Source organism: Notamacropus eugenii, chromosome 1, assembly GCF_028372415.1.
Source record: "Notamacropus eugenii isolate mMacEug1 chromosome 1, mMacEug1.pri_v2, whole genome shotgun sequence".
In the NCBI taxonomy this organism is placed as follows: domain Eukaryota; kingdom Metazoa; phylum Chordata; class Mammalia; order Diprotodontia; family Macropodidae; genus Notamacropus; species Notamacropus eugenii.
This window is the reverse complement of record NC_092872.1, coordinates 558,289,990-558,316,971: the sequence shown is the minus strand read 5'-3', so window position 1 is coordinate 558,316,971 and position 26,982 is coordinate 558,289,990. Positions and strand designations below refer to the sequence as shown.

At 38.6% G+C, this 26,982-nt stretch overlaps 1 protein-coding gene across 5 annotated transcripts in view; it reads left to right on the top strand.

The window, feature by feature from the left end:
* Window positions 1-26,982, top strand: part of DCDC2C (doublecortin domain containing 2C) — a 188,322-nt gene that overhangs the window by 65,447 nt on the left and 95,893 nt on the right. For all 5 annotated transcript variants that reach the window (XM_072634294.1, XM_072634296.1, XM_072634295.1 and 2 more), the window contains exon 6: window positions 109-151. In XM_072634294.1, coding sequence (XP_072490395.1) covers window positions 109-151 — 43 coding nt within the window. The remainder of the gene's footprint in view (window positions 1-108; window positions 152-26,982) is intronic.

Sequence of the window (26,982 nt, the reverse complement as noted above, 5' to 3'; positions counted from 1 at the left end):
TGTCTGTCAAGTTATTAGTGTCCCAAGGAGGAGCTTTTGTGAGCACTTTTATAAAAGATATGTTCAAGATATTCTGAACTTTCATTTGACATATACTTTGTGTTTTAGAAGGTATGCTGAATTTGAAAAGATCCCGCGAAGAAAGAGAAAAGTAAGTATTTTTAAAAAAAATTCTTAGAAGTACTTATCACTATGATTATTGTCATTGTCTAACTATCTCAAATATATCTGGCTTCTTTAGGAGAATCACTAAACATTTTGGTTAAACAGAGGGACAAGAAGAAATTTTTTGTTGTTAACTTCATTAGAGACTCAGAGCAAGTTACTAGCTTTAAGAATCAATAGACTGAGATCTACAGCATGTTTATACATATCCATGAATATGGGCTCCCCTCATTGTAGTTTTCCAGTTCCATCTAATATGACCCTGAGGAATATTGCCTGGTTGGAGAAGAATAGATTTTCATGATCAAGACTATGCTATTTAGAGGGTTGCCTATAATAAGAGTGAGAAACAAATATGCTATAGTCAACTAAATCATCCTTTAAGATCTCAAAGACTCATGATTTCCTTGTGTGGGTACTCCTACTGATGAGATCACAACCTTTTTAGTGCATTAACACATGTGCATGGTTTTACGAGTTTCTCTGGTCAAAATAATTCTGCAGTCAATGAACCTACTCATACTTGGCTAAGCTAATCCTTGCACAAAGCAGATATATAGTTCATGGCTACACATACACTTAAAGCTTTTCTAGCACATTGGGACCTTTCAGAGCTTGTGCTCACTCCAAAACTTTGAGGGTCCAGGATCTGTCTTGTACCAGGAAATGGCAACAGTACACATTAATAGAGATATTTTATGAAGAGGAAGAATGTTCTGGCAATATATAGTATGGACATGTGCATGGTCATATTCTAACATTTATCTCAGGCACCATCTCCTCCATGAAACTGATTGGCAGAATGTTAGGTTAAACTTATCCAATTATGGGTATTTGAGCTCTGAGATAGTCAGAAGGCCAATAGTTTATACTTTGGTATATGGTTTAACAAATCCTGGGTTCTAGGTCTCCATGGAACTTAAAAGTTTCATTGTGGTGGCTAGTATTTTTGGTACAATATTATCTGAATCTACAGAAGAGCATACTGCTCAAAAGTCCACAGAAGCAGCTGTGGCTATTCACAGAACCACAGACTTTCAGGGGTGATAAAGGCCTCTGATTTCATCTAATTCAACACCATACCTGAACAGGAATCCCTTTAATAACATATTTAATAAGTAGTCATCTGTCTGTGTGAAGACCCCAGTGCTGGAAAACCCACTTCTCCTGAGGAAGCCCATTCCACTTTTAGGCAGCTCTAATGTTATCAAGTTTTTCCACATATTGAGCTTAAAGCAGTCTCTCTGTAATTTGGGAAATAATAATCATCATGATAGCCAACATTTCATGTTCGAATTTTTATGTTACATGTTAGAGCTTTAAGGTTAGGTAAACATTTTATGTACATACAAATGAGGAAACTGAGCCTGAAAAGATGTTATGTGATTTGCCAACACTCACAAAAATAGCAAGTGTCTAAGACAAGATGGAAAAACAGTTCCTATTCCCCACAAGTTCAAGGGACTTTAGGAATCATCTAGTTTAATCCTCTAAAGTCATAGATGAGGAAACTGGGAGGTAAGCTAATTAGGGTAACAATGATTTGCCTAAAGTTACATAGATAATAATAGGCAGAACTCATAATTTGAACTAGGATATCCTGATTTCAAATTCATTCTTCTTTTCATCAAATTGTGTTTCTTTTACCCATTACTCCCAGCTTTATCCTCACAAGGCTTTGACCTTATGGAAAACTTTAGAAGCTAACCTAGGAGAATTTTGTAAAGGCCAGATGCCACCATGGCTAATCTCTTAGATTTGGACTTTCTGCTTCCTGAATGGAGAGAAGGAAAAGGATGGGGTTGGGAGAGGAATCCCACTGACTATATATACCTATGGCTCAGGAAACATCTAATTCAGATATATTCAGCTCCTTCTTCAAAACATTTCAGAAGCTCCCTCTTGAGCCTTTTGTAGACCTAGACCCCCTCAGTGCCTTTAATTTGAGTTTTAATTCAGGATTGGGAACCACTACCATATGGCAACTTGCTCCCATTACCACCTTTCTATTTTAAATTTTCTCTTTCCTGAAGAATTCATTTGTCTTCAAGATCCAAAGAAAACATCAAACTCTACACTATACTCAAGATTGCTGCTGCCAATTTTCAAGTGTCTTTGCAGAATATTTCACACCAAATCTGATGAAAAATGAAAAAAAATCATCTAGAGCAAGCAACTTTTTTGAGTCAAGGACTATATTGGTTGTCTGATGATACCTATACACTGCTCCTCAGAATAATGTTTTAGAATAATAGAAGGAAACTCTAAATTTCAGTTAGAGGTTAGTGAAAATAAGGATATTTTTTTTCCCATCCAAATTTACAGATCTCCCAAAATTTCTCTGATAATCCTTTGGGGCTCCATGGATCACAGGTTAAAAATCTCTCCTCTTGGGAATGAAGAGAGCTGTGGTTCTAAGCCAAGGTGACCTCTGAATGGCCTCTTCTTTCTGGCAAGTCTTGTTTGTGCAAAAAAAGAAAGGAAGAGATGTCAGCTGGGGTTTTTATGGTTCCCTGTGTCTTGAAGATTCTCTGTGAAAACGTACTGGGATTCTGAATTGTTACAATATATTAAAAAAAGGTTATTTTCCATTCCTATGCAAAGTCCAGATGAAAATATTTGGTTGAAACCAGTTTTGGTCTTTCTTTGCAAAAAATCACAAATGTAACATTTACTAAGTCTAGATGGCCTTTCTATACATTGCTTGCTTTTAGTATTATACAGATTTTATGGGAAGACTTAGCCCAATGTAGTCCTGTTGTAGTATGAATCTTGTATCATCGTCAAACATTCTTTTATGAATAAAACAATAAGATACCCCTGAGGGCTAGTGCTTGAATGCACTTGAACTGGATAACATTTTGCCTGCAAGTGAATGATGACGCCTTTTCGTCATAACTATTTTTGCTGCTGTCATGGTAACTAAGTGAATACAATTGGAAGGAGATGATCAGGAATCAGATTTCTGAAGTGTAGGACTGTGGGAAAGAGCTTAAGATGTACAACTAATCAAAGGTAGTAGAATTTGATGAAGAAGAGGAAAAAATGAGGAATTAGGCACTGTGTGGAGAAAATGAAATTTAAGAAGACCTGTAAGAGCCAGTGTGCCATAATACATAGGCAACTGTCTTCTTGAGACAAGATAAGACCTGGGTTCAAATATTATTTCCAATGCTTATTGACTGGCTAGTCACTTAACTTTTCAGTATTCCAGGCAACTCTGAGGCTACACATTTAAGAATAGTTGCCAACATACATTGGTAGAAATTCAAAACAAAATAAAGCAAAAACTTTGAACAGATGATCTCAGTTTAATTCAACAAATTCTTATTAAGTGCCTGTAATGTGCCAAAGCATTTTGTGCATTTTGTTAGGTGCTGGAGTATACAAAGACAAAAATAAAAAGTTTCCCTATTCTCAAGGAGTTATCAATTTATGAGGAAAAATAAGGAGTACACAGAGAAGTAAATACCAAGTAATTTGGGTGATGGGTTTGGGGGAAAGAACTAACAACCAGGGAAACGAGAAAATGCTTTGTGCTTTATAGCTTGTACTTGCACTGAACTAGCATAGCTAGGTGAATAGTGTACTGGAACTTGAGTTAGGAAAACCTGAGTTCAAATGTGACCTCAGACACTTAACTAGTTGTGTGACCCTGGTCAGTTGCTCATCCTGTCTGTCAGTTTCCTCAACTGTAAAATAAGGATAATAACAGTCCCTACCTTGTAGGTTGTTGTTTGATCCTCATAGGATCAAATGAGATAGTATTTCCTTTTTTGTTTATTTATTTATTTTTAGTTGTCAACATTCATTTCCCCAAAATTATGAGTTCAAAATTTTCTCCCTATCTCTTTCCTCCCCCCATGCCAGAACACCATGCATTCTGATTACCCCTTCTCTCAATGTGCCCACCCTTTTATCACACCCCTTCCTTCCCTTATCCCCATCTTCTCTCTTTTCTTGTAGGGCAAGATAGGTTTCTATACCCCATTGCTTGTATTTTTTATTGCATACAAAAACAATTCTCAACCTTTGTTCCTAAAACTTTGAGTTCCAACTTCTCTCCTTTCTTCCATTCCCCACCCAACCCCACTGAGAAGACAAGCAATCCAATATAGGTCATATATGTGTAGTTTTTCTAAAGACTTCCTTAATAGTCATGTTGTGTAAGACTATATTTCCCTCCATCCTATCCTGCCCCCCATTTCTTCTGTTTTCTCTCTTTTTTTATTAATTTATTTAAGTTTTCAACATTTATTTCCACAAAACTTTGAGTTCCAAATTTTCTCTCCATTTCTCTCCTCCCCCCTCCCCAAAACACCAAGCATTCTAATTACCCCTATCACCAATCTGCCCTCGCTTCTAACATTCCTCCCTTCCCTTATCCCCATCTTCTCTTTTGTCCTGTAGGGCAAGATAAATTTCTACACCCCATTACCTGTATTTCTTATTTCCTAATTGTATGCAAGAACAATACTCAATAGTTGTTCCTAAAACTTTGAGTTCCAACTTCTCTTCCTCCCTCCCTCCCCACCCATCCCCATTGGGAAGGCCAGCAATTCAATATAGGCCATATCTGTGTAGTTTTGCAAATGACTTCCATAATAGTCATGTTGTATAAGATTAACTCTATTTCCCTCCATCCTATCCAACCCCCCATTTCTTCGATTCTCTCTTTTGATCTTGTCCCTCCCCAAAAGTGTTCACTTCTAATTGCTCCCTCCTCCCATTGTGCTCTCCCTTTCATCATCCCGCACCCTACTTATCCCCTTCTCCCCCACTTTTCTGTATTGTAAGATAGATTTTCATACTAAAATGAGTGTGCATTTATTCCTTCCTTGAGTTGAATGAGAGTAGGCTTCATGTTTTCTCTCTCACCTCCCCCCTTTTTCCCTCCACTGAAAAGTCTTTTACTTGCCTCTTTTATGAGAGATAATTTGCCCCATTCCATTTCTCCCCTTCTCCTCCCCATATATTCCTCTCTCACCCCTTAATTTCATTTTTTTAGATATGATCCCATCTTATTCACCTCACCCTGTGCTCTCTGTCTGTCTGTCTGTCTCTCTATGTGTGTGTGTGTGTGTGTGTGTGTGTGTGTGTGTAATCCCACCAACTACCTGGACACTGAAAAAAAATTTCAAGAGTTACAAATATTGTCTTTCCATGTAGGAATGTAAACAGTTCAATTTTAGTAAGTCCCTTTTGATTTCTCTTTCCTGTTTATATTTTCATGCTTCTCTTGGTTCTTATGTTTGAAAGTCAAATTTTCTTTTCAGCTCTTATCTTTTCATCAAGAATGCTTGAAAGTCCCCAATTTCATTGAAAGACCATTTTTTCCCCTGAAGTATTATACTCAGTTTTTCTGGGTAGGTGATTCTTGGTTTTAGTCCTAGTTCCTTTGACTTCTGGAATATTATATTCCATGCCCTTTGATCCCTTGATGTAGAAGCTGCTAGATCTTGTGTTATCCTGATTGTATTTCCACAGTACTCAAATTGCTTCTTTCTAGCTGCTTGCACTATTTTCTCCTTGACCAGGGAACTCTGGAATTTGGCCACAATGTTCCTAGGAGTTTCTTTTTTTGGATCTCTTTCAGGAGGTGATCAGTGGATTCTTTCAATATTTATTTTGGCCCCTGGTTCTAGAATCTCAGGGCAGTTTTCCTTGATAATTTCATGAAAGATGATTTCTAGGCTCTTTTTTTGATCATGGCTTTCAGGTAGTCCCATAATTTTTAAATTGTCTCTCCTGGATCTATTTTCCAGGTCAGTTGTTTTTCCAATGAGATATTTCACATTCTCTTCCATTTTTTCATTCTTTTGGTTTTGTTTTGTGATTTCTTGGTTTCTTATAAAGTCATTAGCCTCCATCTGTTCCCTTCTAATTTTGAAAGAACTATTTTCTTCAGTGAGCTTTTGAACCTCCTTTTCCATTTGGCTAATTCTGCTTTTGAAAGCCTTCTTCTCCTCATTGGCTTTTTGAACCTCTTTTGCCAATTGAGTTAGCCTATTTTTAAAGATGTTATTTGCTTCAGCATTTTTTGGGGTCTCCTTTAGCAGTTGTTGACCTGCTTTTCATGGTTTTCTTGCATCTCTCATTTCTCTTCCCAATTTTTCCTCCACCTCTCTTACTTGATTTTCAAAATCCTTTTTGAGTTCTTCTATGACCTGAGACATTGAATATTTATTTGGATGTTTGCCTTGACTTTTATGTCTTTCCCTGATGGTAAGCATTGTTCTTCCTCATCTGAAAGGATGGGAGAAGGTATCTGTTCACCAAGAAAGTAATCTTCTTTAGTCTTATTTTTTCCCCTATTTTTGGGCATTTTCCCAACCAGTTACTTGACTTTTGGGTCCTTTGTCAAGAGTAGGATACACTCTGGGGGTCTGTAAAATCTCAGTTCCTCCAAGGTGGTACAATCAAGCATGTACACTGGTCTGGGAGCAAGTAGAAATTTTTGTACCCAGATTCTGAGTACTAGAGTTTCCTCTTCACAACCACCTCACCTCCAGTTCTGCCAAAACAGCACTGGGGGTTGAGATTCAGATAAGCTGCAGGGGCAGGGTTGCCATTCAGTGTAAGATAAAGATCAGTTGCTCCAATCCCCCTGGAGTATTAGATGGGGACAGGGCCTCTACACAGGGCTGAGGAAAGAGTTAGCTACTCAGTGCCCCTAGGGTTTTATGATCCAACAATGGATATAGGCTGCTGTAGGGGCTGCTGTGGAAGCTGCTGATGCCTGCCAGATGCAGCTGCTTTGGCCGCTGCCTGAGGCTGGAGCTATGGGAAGGCCCTTCTCCTTTCTTGACCAGCTAAAAAAACCCTGTCGCTGACCTTTGGCACCTGCGGGTTGAGGGATCTACAAACCACTGCTTCTGAGACTGGGGATTCCATCCCCAAGGCCTACTCATGTTCTCCTCCCAGAGCCATGCTGTGCAGCCAAGGCTGGGCTAGGCTCCGCTGTGAGTCTGATGCAACAGACATTTCCCGTAGGCCTTCCAGGTCACCCTGGGCTGGAAATCTCCTCCACTCTATTGTTCTGTGGCTTCTGCTGCTCTAGAATTTGTTGAGAGTCTTTGTTTACAGGTATTTTATGGGCTGTGGGGTAAGAGCTAGTATATGTCTGTCTTTCTACTTCACCATCTTGGCTCTGCCCCCTATTCTCTCTTTTGACCTTGTCCCTCCCCAAAAGCATTTACTTCTAATTACTCCATCCTTCCATTTGCCCTCCCTTCTATCATCCCCCACCCCACTTATCCCCTTCTCTCCTACTTTTCTGTAGTGTAAGATAGATTTTCATACCAAATTGAGTGTGCATATTATTCCCTCCTTAAGCCAAAGGTGATGAGAGTAAGCTTCACTTTTCCCCTCTCATCTCCCCCCTTTTCCCCTCCATTGAAAAAGCTTTTTTTTTGCCTCTTTCATGAGAGATAACCTGCCCCATTCCATTTCTCCCTTTCTTCTCCCAATGTATTCCTCTCTCACCCCTTGATTATATTTTTTTAGATATCATCCCTTCCTGTTCAATTCACCGTGTGCTCTCTGTCTGTATATATAAATGTGTAATCCTTCAAACTACTCAAATACTGAGAGACGTTTCAAGAGTTACAAATATTGTCTTTCTATGTAGGAATGTAAAAACAGTTCCACTTTACTAAGTCCCTTAAGATTATGAGACAGTATTTCTAAAACATTTAGCATAGTGCCTGGCACGTAGCAGATGCTTAATAAATGTTTATTCCCTTCTTTCCCTTTTCTCACACTGTAAGCCTGATTGTCAGAGAATTATTTACTTTGATATTTTCAAAGATATATCTTCCCTATGAGATCACACACGTAGAGGGGCAGCTAGGTGGTACAGTGGATAAAGCATCAGTGTAGGAGTCAGGAGGACCTGAGTTCAAATCTCACCTCAGACACTTGACACTCACTGGCTGTGTGACCTTGGGCAAGTCATTTAACCCCAATTGCCTCATCCTGGGTCATCTCCAGTCATCCTGATGAATATCTGGTCACTGGATTCATATGGCTCTGGAGGAGAAGTGAGGCTGGTGACCTGCACAGCTCTCCCTCACTCAAAACAAAGTCAAGTGCAAGTCATGTCATTATTTCTCTGGTGTGGTCTTCTTCAGCAACAAAGGATGAACACACACACACACACACATACACACACACACACGTAGAGATGGAAGGGACCTCAGAGATCATCTACTCTAATCTCACTTTTTAAACTAAGAATACTAAACCCTGGAGAAGTCAAGGCTTACCTGAGGTCACACACATAGTGTGTGGCAGATTTGAATTAGAGTCCCCTGACCTCAAATCCAACGTGCTCTCCACTGTACTATTCTGCGATGTTGTCAGTGTGGTTCCTCCCTCTACCATTTCAGGTCATATGTTCATGCCTTGGTAGAGAATATTCATGAATTGTTACTGCAAAAATCGCAATATTGGTTGAATCATGAAATCATATATACATAACAACATCTAAGACTATATATGCTGATGGTTGAGTCTCTGTTGAAGAGAAAGCTAGATACATTAATCACTGAGACTCAGAATGCTGCCAGATGAAGATGGGTGATATGACCTTTTACTAATGAAGTAGTTGACATCAGGCAATCCTCTTGGGTTAAAGCTATCAAAGTCACACTTAAAGAAGGACTTAATAGGTGAAATGGATTTTAACAATGAAGTTGAATGAAGCAGCTAAACTCTAAGAAGAATAAGAATGCCTCACTGTTGAAATTTTTAAAAAATTCTTTCAAAGTATAGGTACTATTTTCTGTGACTGGACTAGGGTAGGTGGGGCTTTTCTAGAAGAGGTGATGAGGTAGATCAGCAGTCATTTATCTTTTTTCTAGGCCACCTCCACAACCAAGTTGACTTAACCCTACATGTCCCAGATAATAGCGGGAGCTGTGATGGTTGCCATTCTGATCATGCATGAGTGAGAGTAAGTGCGAGAGGTGGGGTTGGATATTGATGGAGCTCGATGTGAGGCTAGAACATTCTAGCTTAGACTTGGTGGAGTTGTGGAAATTGAGGCATTCATAGTGGGGGGGGGAGTAAGTAACTGGAAACATAGTGTTCTTATGAGTATACTTAAAAAATTAGGTTAATGCCTGGAATCTTAGTTATTCTTGGAAAAAATGCAGCAGTATAAACGCTCTTAGCTAAGAACCTTGCCTCATATTTTACAGAAAAAATTGAGGTCATTTTCCACAAGGCCCCTCTTTCCCCTTCTTCTTCATCTCATATCTTTCAGATGCCTTCTGCCACTATCTCCTCCTACCCTGTCTCACATGAAATGGCCTTACTCCTTACCATGGCTAACCCTTATGCCTGCTCAAGTGATTCAATTCCTCCCCTTCTCTTCTAATAGATTTCCCTTTCTGTCACTCTCAGGCATTCATTTTCAATCTCTTCCTGTCTACCATCTCATTCCCTACTGCTCAGAAGTGTGTACATATCTCTCCATCCTGAAAATAAAATCATTTGATCTTTCCATCCTAGCTAACTGTTATTTCATATCCCATCTGCCCTTTATTGCCATTAACTCCTTGAAAAGGCCATCTACACTAGGTGTTTCTGCTTTGTCTCCTCTCATTCTCTTTTTAACCCCTTACAATCCAGCTTTTGATGTTATCGTTCCACGAAAACCACTCTCTCCAAAGTTACCAATGATTTCTTAGTAGCCAAATCCAATGGCCTTTTCTCAATCTGTATTCTTTTTGATCTCTCTGTAGTGTTTGACACTGTTGATAGCTCTCTCCTTGATCTTCTCTTTTCTCTAGTGTTTTGGGATACCACTCTCTCCTTTTTCTCTTTCTAACTATCTCAGTCTTCTAATCTCCTCAGTCTTCCTTGATGGATCTTCATCCAGATAATTTCTTTTAACTGTAGATATTCCACAAGATTCTTTCTGGAGCCTTCCTCTCTTCTCCCTCTATACTACTTCAGTTGATGATCTCATCAACTTCCATGGATTTAATTAACATCTCCATGTTGAAGATTCCCAAATCTGTTTACTCTGCCTCTGCTGACTTCTAGTCTTGCACACCTACAAGACATCTTGAACTGGGTGTCCAGTAGACATCTTAAACTCAACATAATGAAAATGGAACTCATTTTTCCTCCTAAACTCTTTCTCCTTCTTACCTTTCCTATTACTGTAGAGGTTAACACCCCTCTTCTAGTTCCCTCTAGCTTGCAACCTAGTAGTCACCCTGGACTCCTGTCTTACCTCTCCTTTATCCAGTCTGTTACCAAGAACTGTCAGTTTCATTTTTGCAGGAGCTCTCAAATTTGCCCCCTTCTCTCCTCTGACATGGCTACCGCTCTAATGTAGGCCCTCATCTCCTCATAACTAAACTATTTCAACATTTTGCTGGTGGTCCTGCCTGCTTTATATTACTTCCCACTCCAATCCATCTTCCATTCAGCCAAAATAAAGTGAATTTCTTAAAACACAGGTTCCAACCATGTTATCCTCCTACTCAATAAACTCCAGTGGCTCCCTGTTGTTTCCAGGATAAAATACAGAATCCTATTTGTTTTTCAGTGTCTGTCATAATGTAGCCCCTTCCTACCTTGGCATCCTGACTGCTCTATGAACAAGATACTCCATCTCCAGCTTCAGGAATTTTTTCTGGCTGTCCCTCATCACTTGTATGCTCTTTCTCTTCATAGCTACCTACTGGATTTCCTGGCTTCCTTTAAATCCTACACAAGTGTGTATGCATATGCACACTTAAAAGTATATATGAAAAAACTGAGAACCACATTCTAGTAATGGAGACTGCAATGTAAAAAGTTCAGGGTAAAATAAACACTTTGGAATTGATATTTTCAGGCCAATAATTCCAAGGCTGAAGCAGTACTTCACAATAAAGAGTTCCTTGTCATCTTCTAGCAGCATAAAGATGCAAAGCCTGAGTTCAAATGTTAGCGAGCTTCTACTTTAATAAATGTTCAGATTCTGCACTAGAATCTCACAAATCCCTCTGGAATCAACAGATCCACTTGGGAGAAAAGTGAAATGCCTTTTGCCTGCAGCTCATGTCATTTTATACATGAGGATGGATTGATTCCATGATAGGTTGTTATCATTCTTCAATTAGACAAATGATCTAATTCAGCCCAAATGATCTTGGGAAACTGATTTTCATGTGCTTGAGAAAGATAATCCATTACAATAGCATTAAACTATAACAAGATTGATTAAAATAGGCTCAGGATAGAAATTAATAATGTGTCTTGGAGTGCTACAAAGAACAAAACACAGCATTCCTTGGATTTATTTTCTCTAAATGGTAGGTTTTTAAATAGAGAGTGGGAGGTTAATACAATGCAGTTAAAAGACCACACCAAAATAACAAATTTTCTGCCTTTGTAAGTAGAACTTATACTTAATTTCTCAGGCAGTGATAAACACAGATGCAGACAGTGGCATGAGGAATAGGATAAAATAGTGGAAAGAGAAGAGGCAGACTTGGAATCAGAGGATGAGGTCCAAATCCTGGCTTTGTTATTTACTAATTGGGTGACCAATTTATTTATGGCCAAACTATTTAACTTCTCTGGGCTTCAGTTTCCACATATGTAAATCAAGGGGGTTGGATTAGAGAATCTCGAAGCCTTAGAGTCTAAGGTCTCTTCCAGCTTTAAGATTCTGTGATTTAAGGTAGAGGTGTCAAACTAATGAGACAGCTACTCAGTTTTTCCTGAACCAGATTGAAATGTAATCAGTAAATGAGTAACAAAGTAGATAAAAATATAGTACAACATAGATAATGTTAATTTGTGGTTTTGTAAGTCAATATGCAGCCAACAGAGATCAATTCCTATTTGAGTACGATGCTACTGTTTTAAGGTGCCTTTCAGCCCTGACACTATGTTCTAAGACCTCTTCTGACACTGATATTCTACATTCTATAATATCAATCTTAAAGAATTTAAAATTAGAGGTACAGAGACAAGTGAGGGACAGGATGATGCAGTGAATAAAGAGAGGTAGTCTTGAAGTCTGGGAGACATATTTAAGCTCCACCTTTGACACATACTATTTATATGACTGTGGGGAAGTAACTAAACTCAGGCAACTTTCTAATAGTATAAAATACAGGTAAGTTTCTAGTCTGCATCATTGGAGGGAATTTTCACACTTTGAGTTCTCACCATGAAGAAGTCATGGTCCTTCCAATACCTTCTGAAGCATCGACTTTCTCTGTAATTCTATTTGATTCAGTAATATAAAATTTCACTTCATCAGGCTTAAAATTTTTCCCTTTCCTGTTCAACTTGTCACTTACTAAGCACCATGGAAAATTTGGTACCTGTGTTCTGCTTAATTCAGGTTTGAACAGGGTCTCTGGGGATGAGAAAGAAATTCAACTTTGCATGAATCTTTTCTGAGACAAAACAGGGCAAAAGGAATGTTAGCCACATTTTTATTTAAATAGGAAACGAAGGCTGCATGCTTTGGAATTTAAAGTCAAATCATATCTACCTGGATTCTCAGATTCTTTATCTGAACCAAATAAGTATGATTTAAGGAATAGTAAGGAAATAAAATCAGTAAATTATATCTCCAGAAGGAAAATAGAAAAAGACATTCTTTCCCTCCTCAAATTTCAGAGTACTTTATATCAATCTCTCCTTTGCTTTCACCATATTATGCCTCTTATGGCATCTATATCTATCTATCCATCCATCCATCCATCCATCCATCTATCCATCTATCCATCTATCCATCTATCTATCTATCTATCTATCTATCTATCTATCTATCTATCTATCTATCTATCTATCTATCTATCTATCTATCTATCTACCTTTCTGTCTGTCTGTCTGTCTATCTTATCTATCTATCTATCTATCTATCTATCTATCTATCTATCTGTCTGTCTGTCTGTCTGTCTGTCTGTCTGTCTGTCTGTCTGTCTGTCTGTCTTATCTATCTTATCTATCTATCCATGCACACATATACATATATATTATATATGTATATTATGTTTCACTCCTTACATAAGGTAAGCTCTCTATGAACTGAGACTGTCTCATTTTCATCTTTGTATCCCAGGGCACAGCACAGCGCTTTGCTTTAGGGTTTAATAAGCATTTGGTGAACTGATTTGGCTTGAACTGTGATATTTTTTAGACCCTGAGAGATTTTGGAATATGAAAGAATCAGTGTCTTTTCCCTGGTAAAGTAATGGAAGTTAAGGATTCCAAAGGTGAATATATTTCTGCCTGTATATCTCTCCCACCAAGGTAGTTTTGTAACTTTTTTTTTCTATTTTGTCTATTTCAGGTATCAAATCCACAGTACATATCAGCTGATGGTACTAGGGATCATGTATGTAGAGTGCTTCTGAATTGAGAAATTAATAGTGATCCTAGAGAAGTGTTGTACACTATATATATAACCAATAAGCAAAACTTGGTTGGATTAAAGCATTACTCAAAATTAGAGACATGGGGCAGTAAATGACTCAGTTGATGGAGATACAGTCCAATGCCCTCATTTTACAGATGTAAAAACTAAAAGCCAAGACATTACGTGATTTGTCAAATAAAACTGAGAGTAAAACTCAGGTTTCTTTGCTCTTAGTCTGGATGTGAAACACTGCCTTTCCTGAATATTCTCTATATAAAAAAATAACATCTCAAGAGTGTACTATTTCAGAATAAAATACATAAAATGGTAATGGTTATTATTGACAAACCATTTAAAGAATTTGATTATAAGCCAATCAATTAATTTCCACTTAAAAAAATCTGAGTAGAATGAGTCCTCAAACTAAATTCCTATGGGATATGTCCACTCAGGTTAATATCAAGTCAAAATTATTCATTGGGCATGGCTATCACATCAATTATTCATTGAACATTGTCAAAGGTTGTACACTCTGATGGCATCGTAGTATGGGATAGGTGGGAGTGCTGGAACTGAGACATTTATGGTAGCAGGGGAGTAAATAGTTAGGGTCATAGCACTTTTAAGAAGTGGGAAGTAGGAGTTATAGTATTATGGAAAGGATGCTGAAGGAATTTCTTGTATCTATATGGAAAAAAGCACATTTTAAAGAGAACTTTGAAGTAGAGAGCTGAGATTTGGTTCCAGGATTTTTCTGTGTTGTGTATCTTGATTCATTTATGCACACTCTGGCTAAGCTAGATTTAAAATTATCTGAATTCCCCAGAGATTGCTTGCTCGGAGACCAGGAAAATTAATAGGAAATTTGAATCCTGTTCTTAAAGATATCCCTGGAGCTTTTTAGTCTACCAGAGTATAGGCCAACTAAAATTCATTTACCTTTGGGGGAAGCAAATTGTAATTATAATTAATATCTTCAAAGAAGACTTGCAAGTGATTCATGCTCATCAAACCTTTCTATCTAGTTATTTACAACTAAATGAATTGGATTTTAAAATTTGATTGGAAAATATAGGGATATTATTCCTTGCTAGTTGTACAAATATTTGTGAAGTTGTTTGTGATACCAACTTGAATCTAAAGACATTTCCCACTGAGCTAAAAGGATGGAAAATAAATGAAATATTATTACCAGCCTCTGTATACCAGCATTGAATTCCTGATTGTAAATGTCTTCATATAAAATCTGGAAGCTGGGCCAAAGTTAACTCTTTTGTACCTGATTTCTACTAGCATGCCAAGATTGAGGTAATTGATGTTTTCTCCGGCAGAAGCTTCAGTAACTTTACATATGAGAATGGATCAGCTCCCAAGTAGTCTGCTTGGTAATTAGACAAATTATCTAATATATTCCAAGTTATCTTGAAAAAGTGTGTTAGCACTGTTGTGGTCAAAGAAGTTTCAGCATCACAGCCAGCAGTTGTAGCAATGCTGAGAAAACTAGCTGGTTCAGCACTGAAACTGTGGACAGCACCAAGCTGTATGGGTGGTAGTTAGAGGGAAGGGCTGTTTTTAGAGTTGGTTGATCTAATTAAGGTGATCCACTTTTGGGCATTTTGGAAGTCTGAATTTCTTGTAGAGAAATAGTAAGACCTAGTTAAGCCTCTAGCATATGGGAAGGACAACCCTGCATTGTCTGATTTTGTTCTTATAGAAAGGCTAAATGGCAGCAACTTCTAACCTTTTCTCTCTGACTTTTCTTTACCGCCCCCCCCGCTCCCTTTCCATGAACAGACTTTATATTTGAAGACTATCATGTTCCTCACTCCAAGGCTACCTTTTTCTAGACTAAACACCCCCTATTTCTTTAAATAATTTCCATGTAATTGATCTCCAATCCTCTCATAACCTTATTCATCTTTTCTGGATCTGCTATGATCCTCCTGTAACAAGGCATCCATAATTAAATGCAGTATTCCAGATGTGGTATGATCAGGAAATGTCATTAATACTGTCACTACTCTTGTACTGGGCATTATAATTCTCTTAATGAAGAGAAACATTTACCTCCCTACAATGCAGCTGACTCTTCTGGACTTTACCACTATGATTCAGAGCTGCCTTCCCACCCCAAAACTTCCATCTGTTTCTTGGAACTTCAGACTTCAGAACATACTCCACAATGCTAGCCCCCCTTTTCCATTGGTGAGTTCCTTCTGGAAGCCACCATTTTGGAGATAGGTTCAGGCTGGCCATACTTTATTTTCCTCCCAGCTTTGTTCCTGACTCTCTTGACACCCTCCTCCCCGAATATTCTCCCATGCAAACCTTCTCTCCTCTGACCCCTAAAGTTCAGTTTTCTTTTATGTGTTGTCTTCCCCCATTAGAATGTAAGCTTCTTGAGGGCAGAGATGGTATTTGATTTTGCTCACGTTTTTATACTGTGCCTGATACATAGTAAGTGCTTACAAATGCTTGTTGCCTTCCTCACTTAATGCAGCCTAGACTTTTTTGGCTGCCACATCACATTATTGACTCATATTGGTCTTATAGTTCACTGATTTTTCTTTTCCACTGGAATTTTTGTCTAACTGTGTTTCTCTATGGAGCAGCTGGGTAGTGTAGTGGATAGAGTGCTGGGCCTGGAGTCAGGAATATTCATCTTCCTGAATTCAAATCTGGCCTCAACTTTGTGACCCTGGGCTAGTCACTTAACCATTTTTGCCTCAGTTTCTTCATATGTGTAAAATAAGCTAGAGAAGGAAATGGCAAACCACTCTAGAATCTGCCACAGAGCCCTTGGGTATCCACTGGGCCCTTAAACTCACCTGCTAATGTCACCTGTTAGTATAGTTTAGATGTACACATAAACCCTCCCTAGATATCTTTTCTTCTCTGTTACTGGAATAATTGGGAAAAAGAAGTCTTAGGAGATGAAGTCACAGTTATTTTGAAGTATTTGAAGACCTATCCTTTGGAAGAGGGATTAGAATGGAGGTTAACTAGTCACCCCTACCTAGGTGAATTCATGTTAGATCTGGTCAACCTCTCCCAACCTGGTTGACCTTATTTCATTGTTAATTCCATCAAGGCTGGATTCAGTCATTGATGGTTTTCTGTTGCAGCGGTCTTCACATCTTTGTTGGAATATGCAGATGGAGCATGTAAAGTTGATCAGCAGGTCTACCATCTGTAGTCTTGAACAACAATAACAGTAACAATACACATTTCTATAGTACTTTAAAGTTTACAAAGCACTTTATGACAACTCTCTGAGGTGGGGGATGCAAGTATTAATACCCCCATTTTGCATAAGAGGCAACTGAGGCTTACATTCTTAAATACTTTCCTCTTGGTTACAATACTAGTCAGTGTCAGAGCTGGGTTTTGAATTCCTTGTCCAGTATTTTTTTCACTATGCCCCAAACATTGTCTCAGGAAGGAGAATGGTTCAGTAGTTAGCTTGGCTAGTTTTCCCAGATATTAGGATTTCTACTTTCTTTTGATCTTAGGGGAAATCCTTTTGCTTCACCTTCTGGTATGATCTATTTTATCCCATCTAGTCTGGAGGTTTGGGGGTACACTCAGGGGCAGAGAGCCTGACTTGTTGGTGTGTCAGCTGTGTTATAGAATAAGTTCAAGTCTAAATAGCAGAGTTAATTGGAAATGCAAATGAGACTGGTAACCCTGTAAACATGTTGTCACCTCACTTTGTATTTTTCCACAGACTGCCTACTGCTAAGGAGGGAGCTAGGGAGTGGTATATGAGTTTGTATTGTATTTCCCCCCTCAATCAATCAACAAGTATCTATTAAGCATCTGCTACAGTTTGTGTCAGCCACTGTACTAGGCACTGGGGACACAGATGCAAAAATGAGGCAGTTCCTGCTGTTGAGGAGTTTACATTCTACTGAGGGATTCAATGTATTCCTTGCCATATGTCTTGCATGTTATGGATATACTCGTTACTTCCTAATTGACTTGGGGGTGAGGATAGGAATCAATCTTTTGGTATTAGGCAAGCTATGATGATTAGGCAGCTTCCTTAAAAAGTCTGAGATACCTTATCTAATTACAGTTCCTGTCTGAGTCTTGGTCCCAACTAACCATAGGTATGGTTTGAGAGCCTACCGGTCAATAAATAAAAAGAATAGATAAAATAACCTGCTTTTGAGCTATAAGAAATCACTCGGGAGCAAAGTCAAGGAGCTTTTGGGGGACAGTGGAAGTCAAATTAGAGAATTTCAAAGATTTGAAAACCTCAAAGATCATTTAGTCTACCCCTCACCATAGGATTGATTAGAAAACTAGATGGAAGCATCTGATTCAACAGATAGAAGAAAGGGAAAAAGTCATTCCAACTCTGGGACAGATGGACTCTGAGCATCATAGGAGAGAAATCCAACATATCTTCAAGGTTGTAAGTCATGGAAATTAGTTCCACCATTGATGGTAGTGGAAGGCTACTGGGTCATAATATCATAAAATTTTAAGATAAAAGGAACCTTAGAGATTTTTGCTCCGTTTTATAAAAGAAGTTTAGTAGTTTTCCCTAACCTCCTTGAGAGGAGAAATTATTTCATTCTTTGTATCTCTAGCACCTGGTATAGTTCCTGGCAGTAGTATGTGCTTAGTAAATGCTTATCGCTTAATAATTATGCAAGCAGCAAGTAGCTGAGCCAGAATGCAAACCTTAAATTTTCCAAAATCCAAATGTAATGTTTCTTCCACTATATCAGCTTCCTTGGGCAGGGGTAGGATTTGCTTATTTATAGAAAGAAAATAAACAATGTAAACTCCTTGAAGGCAGAGGGCATTTTTATTTTTGTTTGGCATCCTCAGAGCCTAGCACATAGTGGGCACTTAATAGATAATTGTTGATTAGTTGAATGAAAAAAAGCCACCTCTTTTTTTTCAGCTGGGTAATTTTGATAATTTTTTACCTAAGTGATTAAATTACTTTCTGAATGATGGAGGTTAGAATTAGAATTTGTGGGTGAACACTCACTTGAAGCTTTATTTTGAGCATTTCCCTCTCCTTTCCAGTAGTACTTGAGAGACAATTTGAAAGCATGCTTCATCAAGGAGACCCAGAAGATATCCCAGACAATCCTCTAGCCTGGTCCATTCATGCTATGCTTTCTATATTATACTTAGCTAGAAACTCTTTCACATTTTCAATAGCAATTAAAGAACAATCCTTTTTATTAATTTAACAATTCAAAATTCTGATGTGTTGTAATATTAGTTTTTGAAGCAAGTTTTAAAATATCATAATTAGATTACAAAAAAATCTTGTTGGGCCTAGCACCACCAGAAAATAATTTTTATCTTTATAACTGTTGACAACTCCATATGTAACCTAAGACCCCAAACCCATTGGCATGGGACTCTCTTCTCATTGATTGAAATTAGTTACCCTTCACCTCTTTTGAGGGACAGGGTGGAGCTGGCAGTATTGGGAGAGAAGGGGGCCCTCTTCACTCTTTTTAGGCTTTTCAAACTCTCTGGGGTCTTCTACGTTCCATCTTTGAGAAATGGGATGGACGATCCCGCTTCAGATTACTCATGGGGGTGAAAGGGAGAAAAAGATGTGAGGACCTGGCAATCTTCATCACATCCCTATTTCTAGTTAGCTACAGTAGGGATTTCATGGAAGTTCTCTTTGGCTGAGAGCTAGGAATCTTCCTTTTGGATGAACTGGGTTACTTTGGTCCTAACAGAACAATGCTTTCAATCTGTATTGTCTGGTATATATTCTCCTATATATATGTTCTCTAATTTTTGTTGTGCTATCAACTTGGATAAATGGATTTCTTTGCTATTTGAGTTGTGCTCTCACTGAAGAACTGGTATTTTTGTGGGAAGGAAGTTAAGCTTTGGATATAAAGCTTGTAATTCTCTTTTTTTCTGTTAAGATATAACAATCAGGAGTTTATCCCGAACCTGAAAACTGCATCCCTTCGAAGAATAATATTTAAGGGAACAGATATAATTCTAGACTGGTACCCTCTCTCTCTCTGAGGAGAGTGGAGCAACTTCTGGCCCTAGCCTCCTGTTTCCCTTCATGGCAGGAGCGAAAGTCTCCTCAGAGAAGGGTCTGGGGAGGAGAGACTAGAGGCATATTTATTCTCACCTCCCTTCACAGCCTCATTACATACCATCATGATATTTTTTTGTATCCATGAAGTACATGGCAAAGTAACAGTGTTACTTAACCACACAGTGATTAATTCTCCCGGAAAATTATGCAAGAACAAAGGATATACATATGTGAAATAATTTGAATTTATTCCAGAAATTAAAAATATTAAAAAATTATTGTGTGCCTACTTTGAGAATCACTTGTGTTTACTGGAATGGGTTGAAAGATGAACTTAGGGTGAGGAGACCTGTGTTCAGTTCTCAGCTGTGGCACTAGCTGAGGGACATTTGGCAAGTAACTTTACCCCCAAGTCTCAATTATTTTGTTCATCATTTACTATTTATTCCTATATTAGCTTTGAGTTCCTGTACAAGTCACTTATCCTCTCAGTGCCCATAGGCAACCATCTAAAGTTACAAATTGCATAGCAGGCGATGATTTACATTAGTTGAGGGAATTCCTCACTGGGGGCTCTCAGCACTGATGAAACACAGATTTAGTCAAAACCAAAAACATATTAATCCCAATAGAATGTAACTTACTACTTTGGAGCAGGGAAAGTTTTAGTTTCATCTTTGTGCACATTGTTCTTTGCTCTTAGTTGGATTGTCAGATTAAATTAAATTTTATTAGATTAAATATCCCGTTATTCTTGTCTGTTGAAATTTTTTTGTCTTATATTTTCCAGTGGGTAGCTGTCCTTCCTAGTCTTGTGCTATTACAAATTTGTTAAAGACTTCCAAGTCACCTTCATTCTTTGCCCTGTCCTCTAGGATCATCATCACCTTCTTCCACCACCACTTTGGATACTGTCTCCTGGAACCATTCTGGGCTCTTATTAGCTAGCTTTAACTTTATTTTGCCTGGATCCAGATCTCCATTGCATATATAGGTCATCTCCATAGAATGTCTCCTCGACAGTCTTATTATGCATCATCACAATATGTGATGTCTAAAATGTCTCCACGTGCTTACTTTTTCTAGTTCCCTCTTATGGATATCTTTCTTCATTACAAAGAATGTAAGCTTCTTCTTCTTCTTCTTCTTCTTTTTTTTTTTTTTTAGAGGGGGAAGGCAAGGCATTTGGAGTTAAGTGACTTGCCCAGGATCACACAGCTAGTAAGTGTCAGGTGTCTGAGGTTGGCTTCGAACTCAGGTCCTTCCTGAGTCCAGGATCATTGCTCTATTCACTGTATCACCTAATTGTCCCAGAATGTAAGCTTCTTGAAGATGGGGACTAATTTCCTGTATTTGTATCTGCAGGCTTAGCATGATATCTGGCACACAGTAAGTGCTTAGTACAGACTCCGTCTTTGCCAGCAAGGCCAAGGACAGATATTGATAATCACAGAAATAATAAAAGTGATAACATATTCTAAATCCAGGCAGCTAGATGGTGCAGGAGATTAGTACTGGGCCTGGAGTTAGGAAGACCTGAGTTTAAATCCTCCTTCAAACATTTTTAGATGTGACTTTGAGGAAGTCACAACCTTTGTCAACCTCAGTTCCCCAGTAATAGTACCTATTTCCTAGGATGGTTGTGAGGAAAAAATGAGATAATTCTAAGTGCTTAAAACTGTGCCTGGTATAAGTACGCACTTAATAAATGTATATTCCCCTCTTCTTGTTTTAGCACATACATGGGAGAATCCTTATTGTAGTGCAATATGACTTTAAAGAGATGTTGGGCTCTACTCAATCAAATACCTTTATTTAAAAAAATTTTATTGTAATTGATGCAAAATGCATAGTTGCCAGGCCTAGAGGCCTGTGGGCTACCCGAGTCTTACCTTACCTCTATCGGAGGTCTTCGGCTGGCCAAACCGGATACTCGTATGAGAGAAGAGACCTATCAGAGTCGAACAAGGGTTGAGCTTTATTCAGGGTTCTGGTTACAAGTGCAGGGGAATTCTTCCTTAGGAGGGAGCGAAGAATCTCCCAAGGAGGCAAAGATCTTACAATAAGAGATTGGAAGTAGAAGTGTAAGTGGGGAGAGAGGGGGAGGGGAGAGCAGAGAGAGGAAAAGCGGAGCCTTCTGTCCTCACATGTGGCCCCTCCGCCCAAGAGAACTTTCAGGCTTTCCTGACCCTACTTAAGCTCTCCCGTCGCGTAGTTTACACGTCAATACCGAGCCTGTTAGGTAACAATGGGTGTGCCCAGATCCGGGACAGCCTCGAGAGCGGGGATGCTCCTCCCATCACGTATCTCACGGGAAGAGGCGGAAATACACGAGATAGCTCAGTCTCCTCCTCGATTCCCTGTTGTTATTATGGGGGGCCTCGTGAGAACTCTAAGATTTAGAAGTTCCCACCTTTACCCGCCGGAGACTGTCCACATGGAATTGAGCTTCCAATCCCAGCACATAGTGATACAATGTATTCTGTACTCCTCTAAGCCAGTTGGGAGATTCTAAAGGGTATGGTCCACTTAGGAAAATAATTTGTGAAGGCCTGCCTGTCCCCTTATCATATTCCCATCCAGGATCTCGATTCCTTCAGAGGCAGAGTGGAAAGAGAACTGACTTTAGGATCAGAGGACCTGGGTCAAAATTCTGCCCCTGTCATTTGCTACCTTTGTGACATTGAACAAACTACTTGCCCTCTCTGGGCATTAGTTTCCTCATCTATAAAATGTGGAATTGTATTAGATGGCCTTTAAAAGGTCTCTTTTAATTCTAAATCTATGATCCTGTGATATATAGGTTGAGGACATTTTAAGGAAGATTTTTGTAGAGAAAAGTATGCATGTAGGCCAGTGGTTGCCAATGTTTTCATTATTAATACTGTTTGAGTTCTTGTAATTTCCTTTGGAATCTTTCTTTAAGATATCTTGAAAAGCAGTCACTAAGGAGTATCTACCAACACTCTCCCCTCGAATTTATTTGCTCAGATCCACCGGTTTGAATGTGATTTCTTTTTATCTTGTTTAATTCTTTTTTAAAAAAATTTAATTATTGTATTTGTTTTCAGTTTTCAACAGTCATTTCCATAAGTTTTAAATTTTCTTCGCCTCCCCTCTCCACACCCTCCCCAAGATGGCATGCAATCTTATATGGATTCTACACATACATTGAAAGTCATTTCTAATTCCTTATATTGAGAACTGAGTCCAAAGGTGGTGGTTCCACTGTCATCAATTATGAGATTAAATATTAATAGAAACAGATCAGTCTGTTCCAATTGACATCTACTTGCTGACCTCTTTATTTCACCTGTAAATGTTCTTGGGATAATCCAGTTTAGTTTGGTGTTACACCAAACTTACTTCAAACTCATTTCTCCTGTAGTCTATGGACCTAAAGTCTAGGGTCTAAAGCTGTGGGGCTACACTGACTGAGTGCAATCTTAGGAAATTGTCCTAAAATCACTCTTTACTTTATTTTGTCCTTTTTGAAGGTTTCCTCTGGAACCTAAAAGTATAATCTGTGTTTAGGCTTCCATGAACCTGAGTAAAAAGGTCCTCAGTTCTAATGCAAGAACTCAAGGCAACAATTCATAGAGTATAGGATGATCTTTATTTCTCTTCACAGACAGAATTCAGAGAATAAAGAATTCATAGCAGCCCATACACCATCAAGGTACTCACATTCTCTCTGGTAAGTCTCACTTTCCACCTTAAGGGGACCTATGTTGACTTCCAACCTTATGTTACTACTCTAAGGGTTTGGAATCTTCCAGAAGGAAAATGAAGTTGGGACAATGAATGTGAGGCAACCCTTAACATTTAGGTTAAGTTCTACCTTCTTTGAGGAATCTGTAAAAGGAGTTAGTCTTATGCTGTCACTATCAGGTCTTGGACTCCTACAGAATGAAATGAATTGAGGATTGCTGTAGAGGCTGCTCCCTTTCCAGTATAGCATGGATATTTTATGTTGTGTTGTGTGTTGTTCAGTCATGTATGACTGTTTTTTTTTATTTTGTGAGACAATCGAAGTTAAGTGACTTGTCCAGGGTCACACAGCTAGTGTCGAGTGTCTGAGGCCAGATTTGAACTAAGGTCCTCCTGACTCCAGGAACAGTGTTCTATCCACTGTTCCACCTAGCTGCCCCATGGATGATTCTTTGTTTTCCCATTTGGGGTATTCTTGGCAAAGATACTGTAATGGTTTGCTGTTTCCTTCTCCAGTTCATTCTATAGATGAGGACCTGAGGCAAACATGATTAAGTGACTTTCCTAGGGTCACACAGCTAGTAAGTGACGGAGGCCAGATTTGAACTCAAGGAGATGAGTCTTCCTGACCACAGGCCTGGCACTCTATTGTGCCACTTAGCTGCCCACCCCCTCACCCCCCAGGTATAAAGGACTTAGGGCAATAGTGGGAAAGTGAAATTTAAATGTTTGCTCAGTCCCTAACTACTCCTCTAACTCTGGGATCACAAGTACTATTTTCTTCTCTTCATGAGGTTGGTACTATCCATGAACACTTTCTTCTCTCTCTAGAAGGCAATATCCCTGGATCTTCTTTTCACTGAGAGTCTGGCACTGTCTAGAAACTTCCTCCCTTTTCTATGGGAGGAGGTTGGGTTTCTGGATCCATTCCCACCCCCCTGAGTTACTAGAACTGCCTAGGAAATTCCCCCCTCTTCTTTCTAGAAGGTGGAATCATGTGGCTCAATCCTATTCTGGATCCACATGGTTGAGAGGCTCTGCCATTGTCTATTATTGCGTCTCTTATTGAACAAAATATACTCCTTTCGAAAAGTGCATTTTCTTGTAAGTGTGTATACCTGCAAATCACCTATGTCTCTCCCTCTCTAGGGTAGTCATTTGTGGCTCCTAGGGAGGAGGCTGTATTTGAATATTCCTGCCTATTATTTATTAATTAAAACTTCTTTTCAATTTAAATTGATCCCCCTTCCCCCACATCTCTCCACCACTGAAAAACAGAAAAATGAAATAATGGAATGAATACAGATGTATAGCCAAGCAAAACAAATTCTCTCATTAGCTATTTCCAAAAATACAGGTATATCTCATTCTGCACTGTGAGTCCACCACCTCTCTGCCTAACAGTATTCTTACAGCATTGTGTCATGCTTCTGAGCTCATACCTGCCTTTACCTTTCCTTGCTTCCATTCTCTGTACCTATTTTAAAAATCCAATTTGGTAGGTAGAGTCCTTGTGAATTCACTCTTTAGAAAACTGCTCCTCTTTCTCCTTCTTTTGAAAAGGAAATCAAATGTTTGCTGGTAGAGGCAGTGTTGGGGTACTTTGGCCTCCTGTGGTGACTCCAAGAAATGATTATCATTAGAGTCAATATCTTTCCTCTGATATCATTTCCCACTTTTTAGGCATTTGTTTAATTAGGTGTTGGAACTTCTTGTAATATACATACTGTTTCTTCTACCTTGATGTTAACGTTGACTTTTATTCTAACTAGTCAATGATCTGACAGATGATTCTGGAATAAATCTCACATCTACAACGTGCCTTTTTCTATATTTTAGATATAGTCAATTTAATTCTGTGTGTGTCATTGTTTGGTACTTGTCATATTTTTCTCATTCTGATTCTATTGAAAAAATAATTCTTGATAGACATGAGGCATATGAACTACCTGCTTCCCAATTTCTTTACCCCAAATGATTTTCTTCTGTATTCATCTTCATACTGAAGTAGCCAATTATCAGGATATTAGGTTGATTTGGTTTGGAGGATCTTGCCATGCTCTTCATAGAATTTCTTTTCCTTTTTTACCTTTTTCAGCAGGAAATTGGTACATAAAATGTGATTATCTTGTAGGTGATCTTTTTTGCATATATTCAGCATGAGCACTGTGGATGAAGTGATCATGTCTCATTAAGGGATGTTTCTTGTTTCTTTGTGCATGTGAAGAAACCAAGTCTACCAACATCTGTGTTCACTTTGCATGTGAGAACCTGTGAGCCTTCTTTCCATCTAGGAGCAAATTCTTAGAGTATCTATATTGACATAATTCAGTTTTTCTAGTAGAAAAACCAGTCAACTTCTAAGGAGTTCATGTTTAGAGTATTAAGAGTTAAATTTATGCTTATAGACTATCAGACTATGGAATTCACAATCAACCAACAGTATTGTATGGCTGCTAAGTGCTAGATACTGTGTTAAGTCACTGACTATACTGAGACAAAAGTTTCTTCCCTCAAAGCACTTGCATTCTAATAGAATAGAAAATATGTACACAGACATAATGTATACAAAATGATATCAAGGTCAGGCAATAGCAGTTTGGGGGCAGGGATCAAGACAGGTTTCATATAGAAGGTAATGACTGAATTGTGTTTTAAAACCAGGGAGTCTGATAAGCAGAGGTAAGGAAAAAGTATATATCAAGCATGGAGGAGAGCCAGTACAAAGGCATGGAAATGGGAGATGGAGAATCATATATGTGCAAAAGCAAGTTCATAGTACCCTTTGTTGTCTTTTGCACTAATTGGTCATCAGGACTGCAAAAGTGGAAAGTGTTTATTCAAGACTAATGACCATTTAAAAATTTTTGTCTGTGTTGTGTTACGATAGCCAAAAAATTCATCACCTAAGGGGTGATCTTAGTTATACTAATCCTTGGAGAGCAGGTATAACAAGAGAAAGGGAGAATAAGGAAGGGAGGAAGGGAGAGAGGGAAGAAAGGACAAAAAGAGAGAGAAAGATGGATTAGGGCTTGAGATACCAAGAAAGTGGGCACAGAGGAGAGATAAATTGGACTGTAGAGACAAAGGTGGGGGAGAATTAGAGACACAAAGAAAGGAAAAGGAGAGGAAGGTGAGATGAAGGGAGGGAGGGAAGGAAGAGAGGAAGAATTTGAACAAGAATAAGAGAGTGGGTAGAGAAGAAGAAAGAGAGATGAGGGGAGAGATTTCTGAGACATTTCATAGTGAGTTAACACTGGAATAAAATATCTGATGCAGCAGTAGTATAACTGTGATCTTCTGTGTCTGCACATGTACTCCCTATAGACTATGTACTGTATACAAAGATGAATTAGGCTGTCATGGTTTCCCCTTCTTAATGAGAGTCATTTTCCTTTCAATTTTATTTTATAGGCAAGGAGGTAAATATTTGGTATCTTTAGAATTTTTTTTCAAGTAAAGAACAGAAAAAGCTTGCACGACCACAGACAAAGTTTGGCAAGGTTTGGATTCACTATACATAGCCAAACTGCTGTCTCTCCTCTCAACACCCTCCCCCAACCCAACAAACACAAACACCTACCTACATTCCATTTCCTGTTTGTAAAAAATAAAAAGTTCTGTTAAAATCTTGTTTTCTTGATGTGTGAAAATTTCCCAAATGTTACAGTAAAAAATCTGA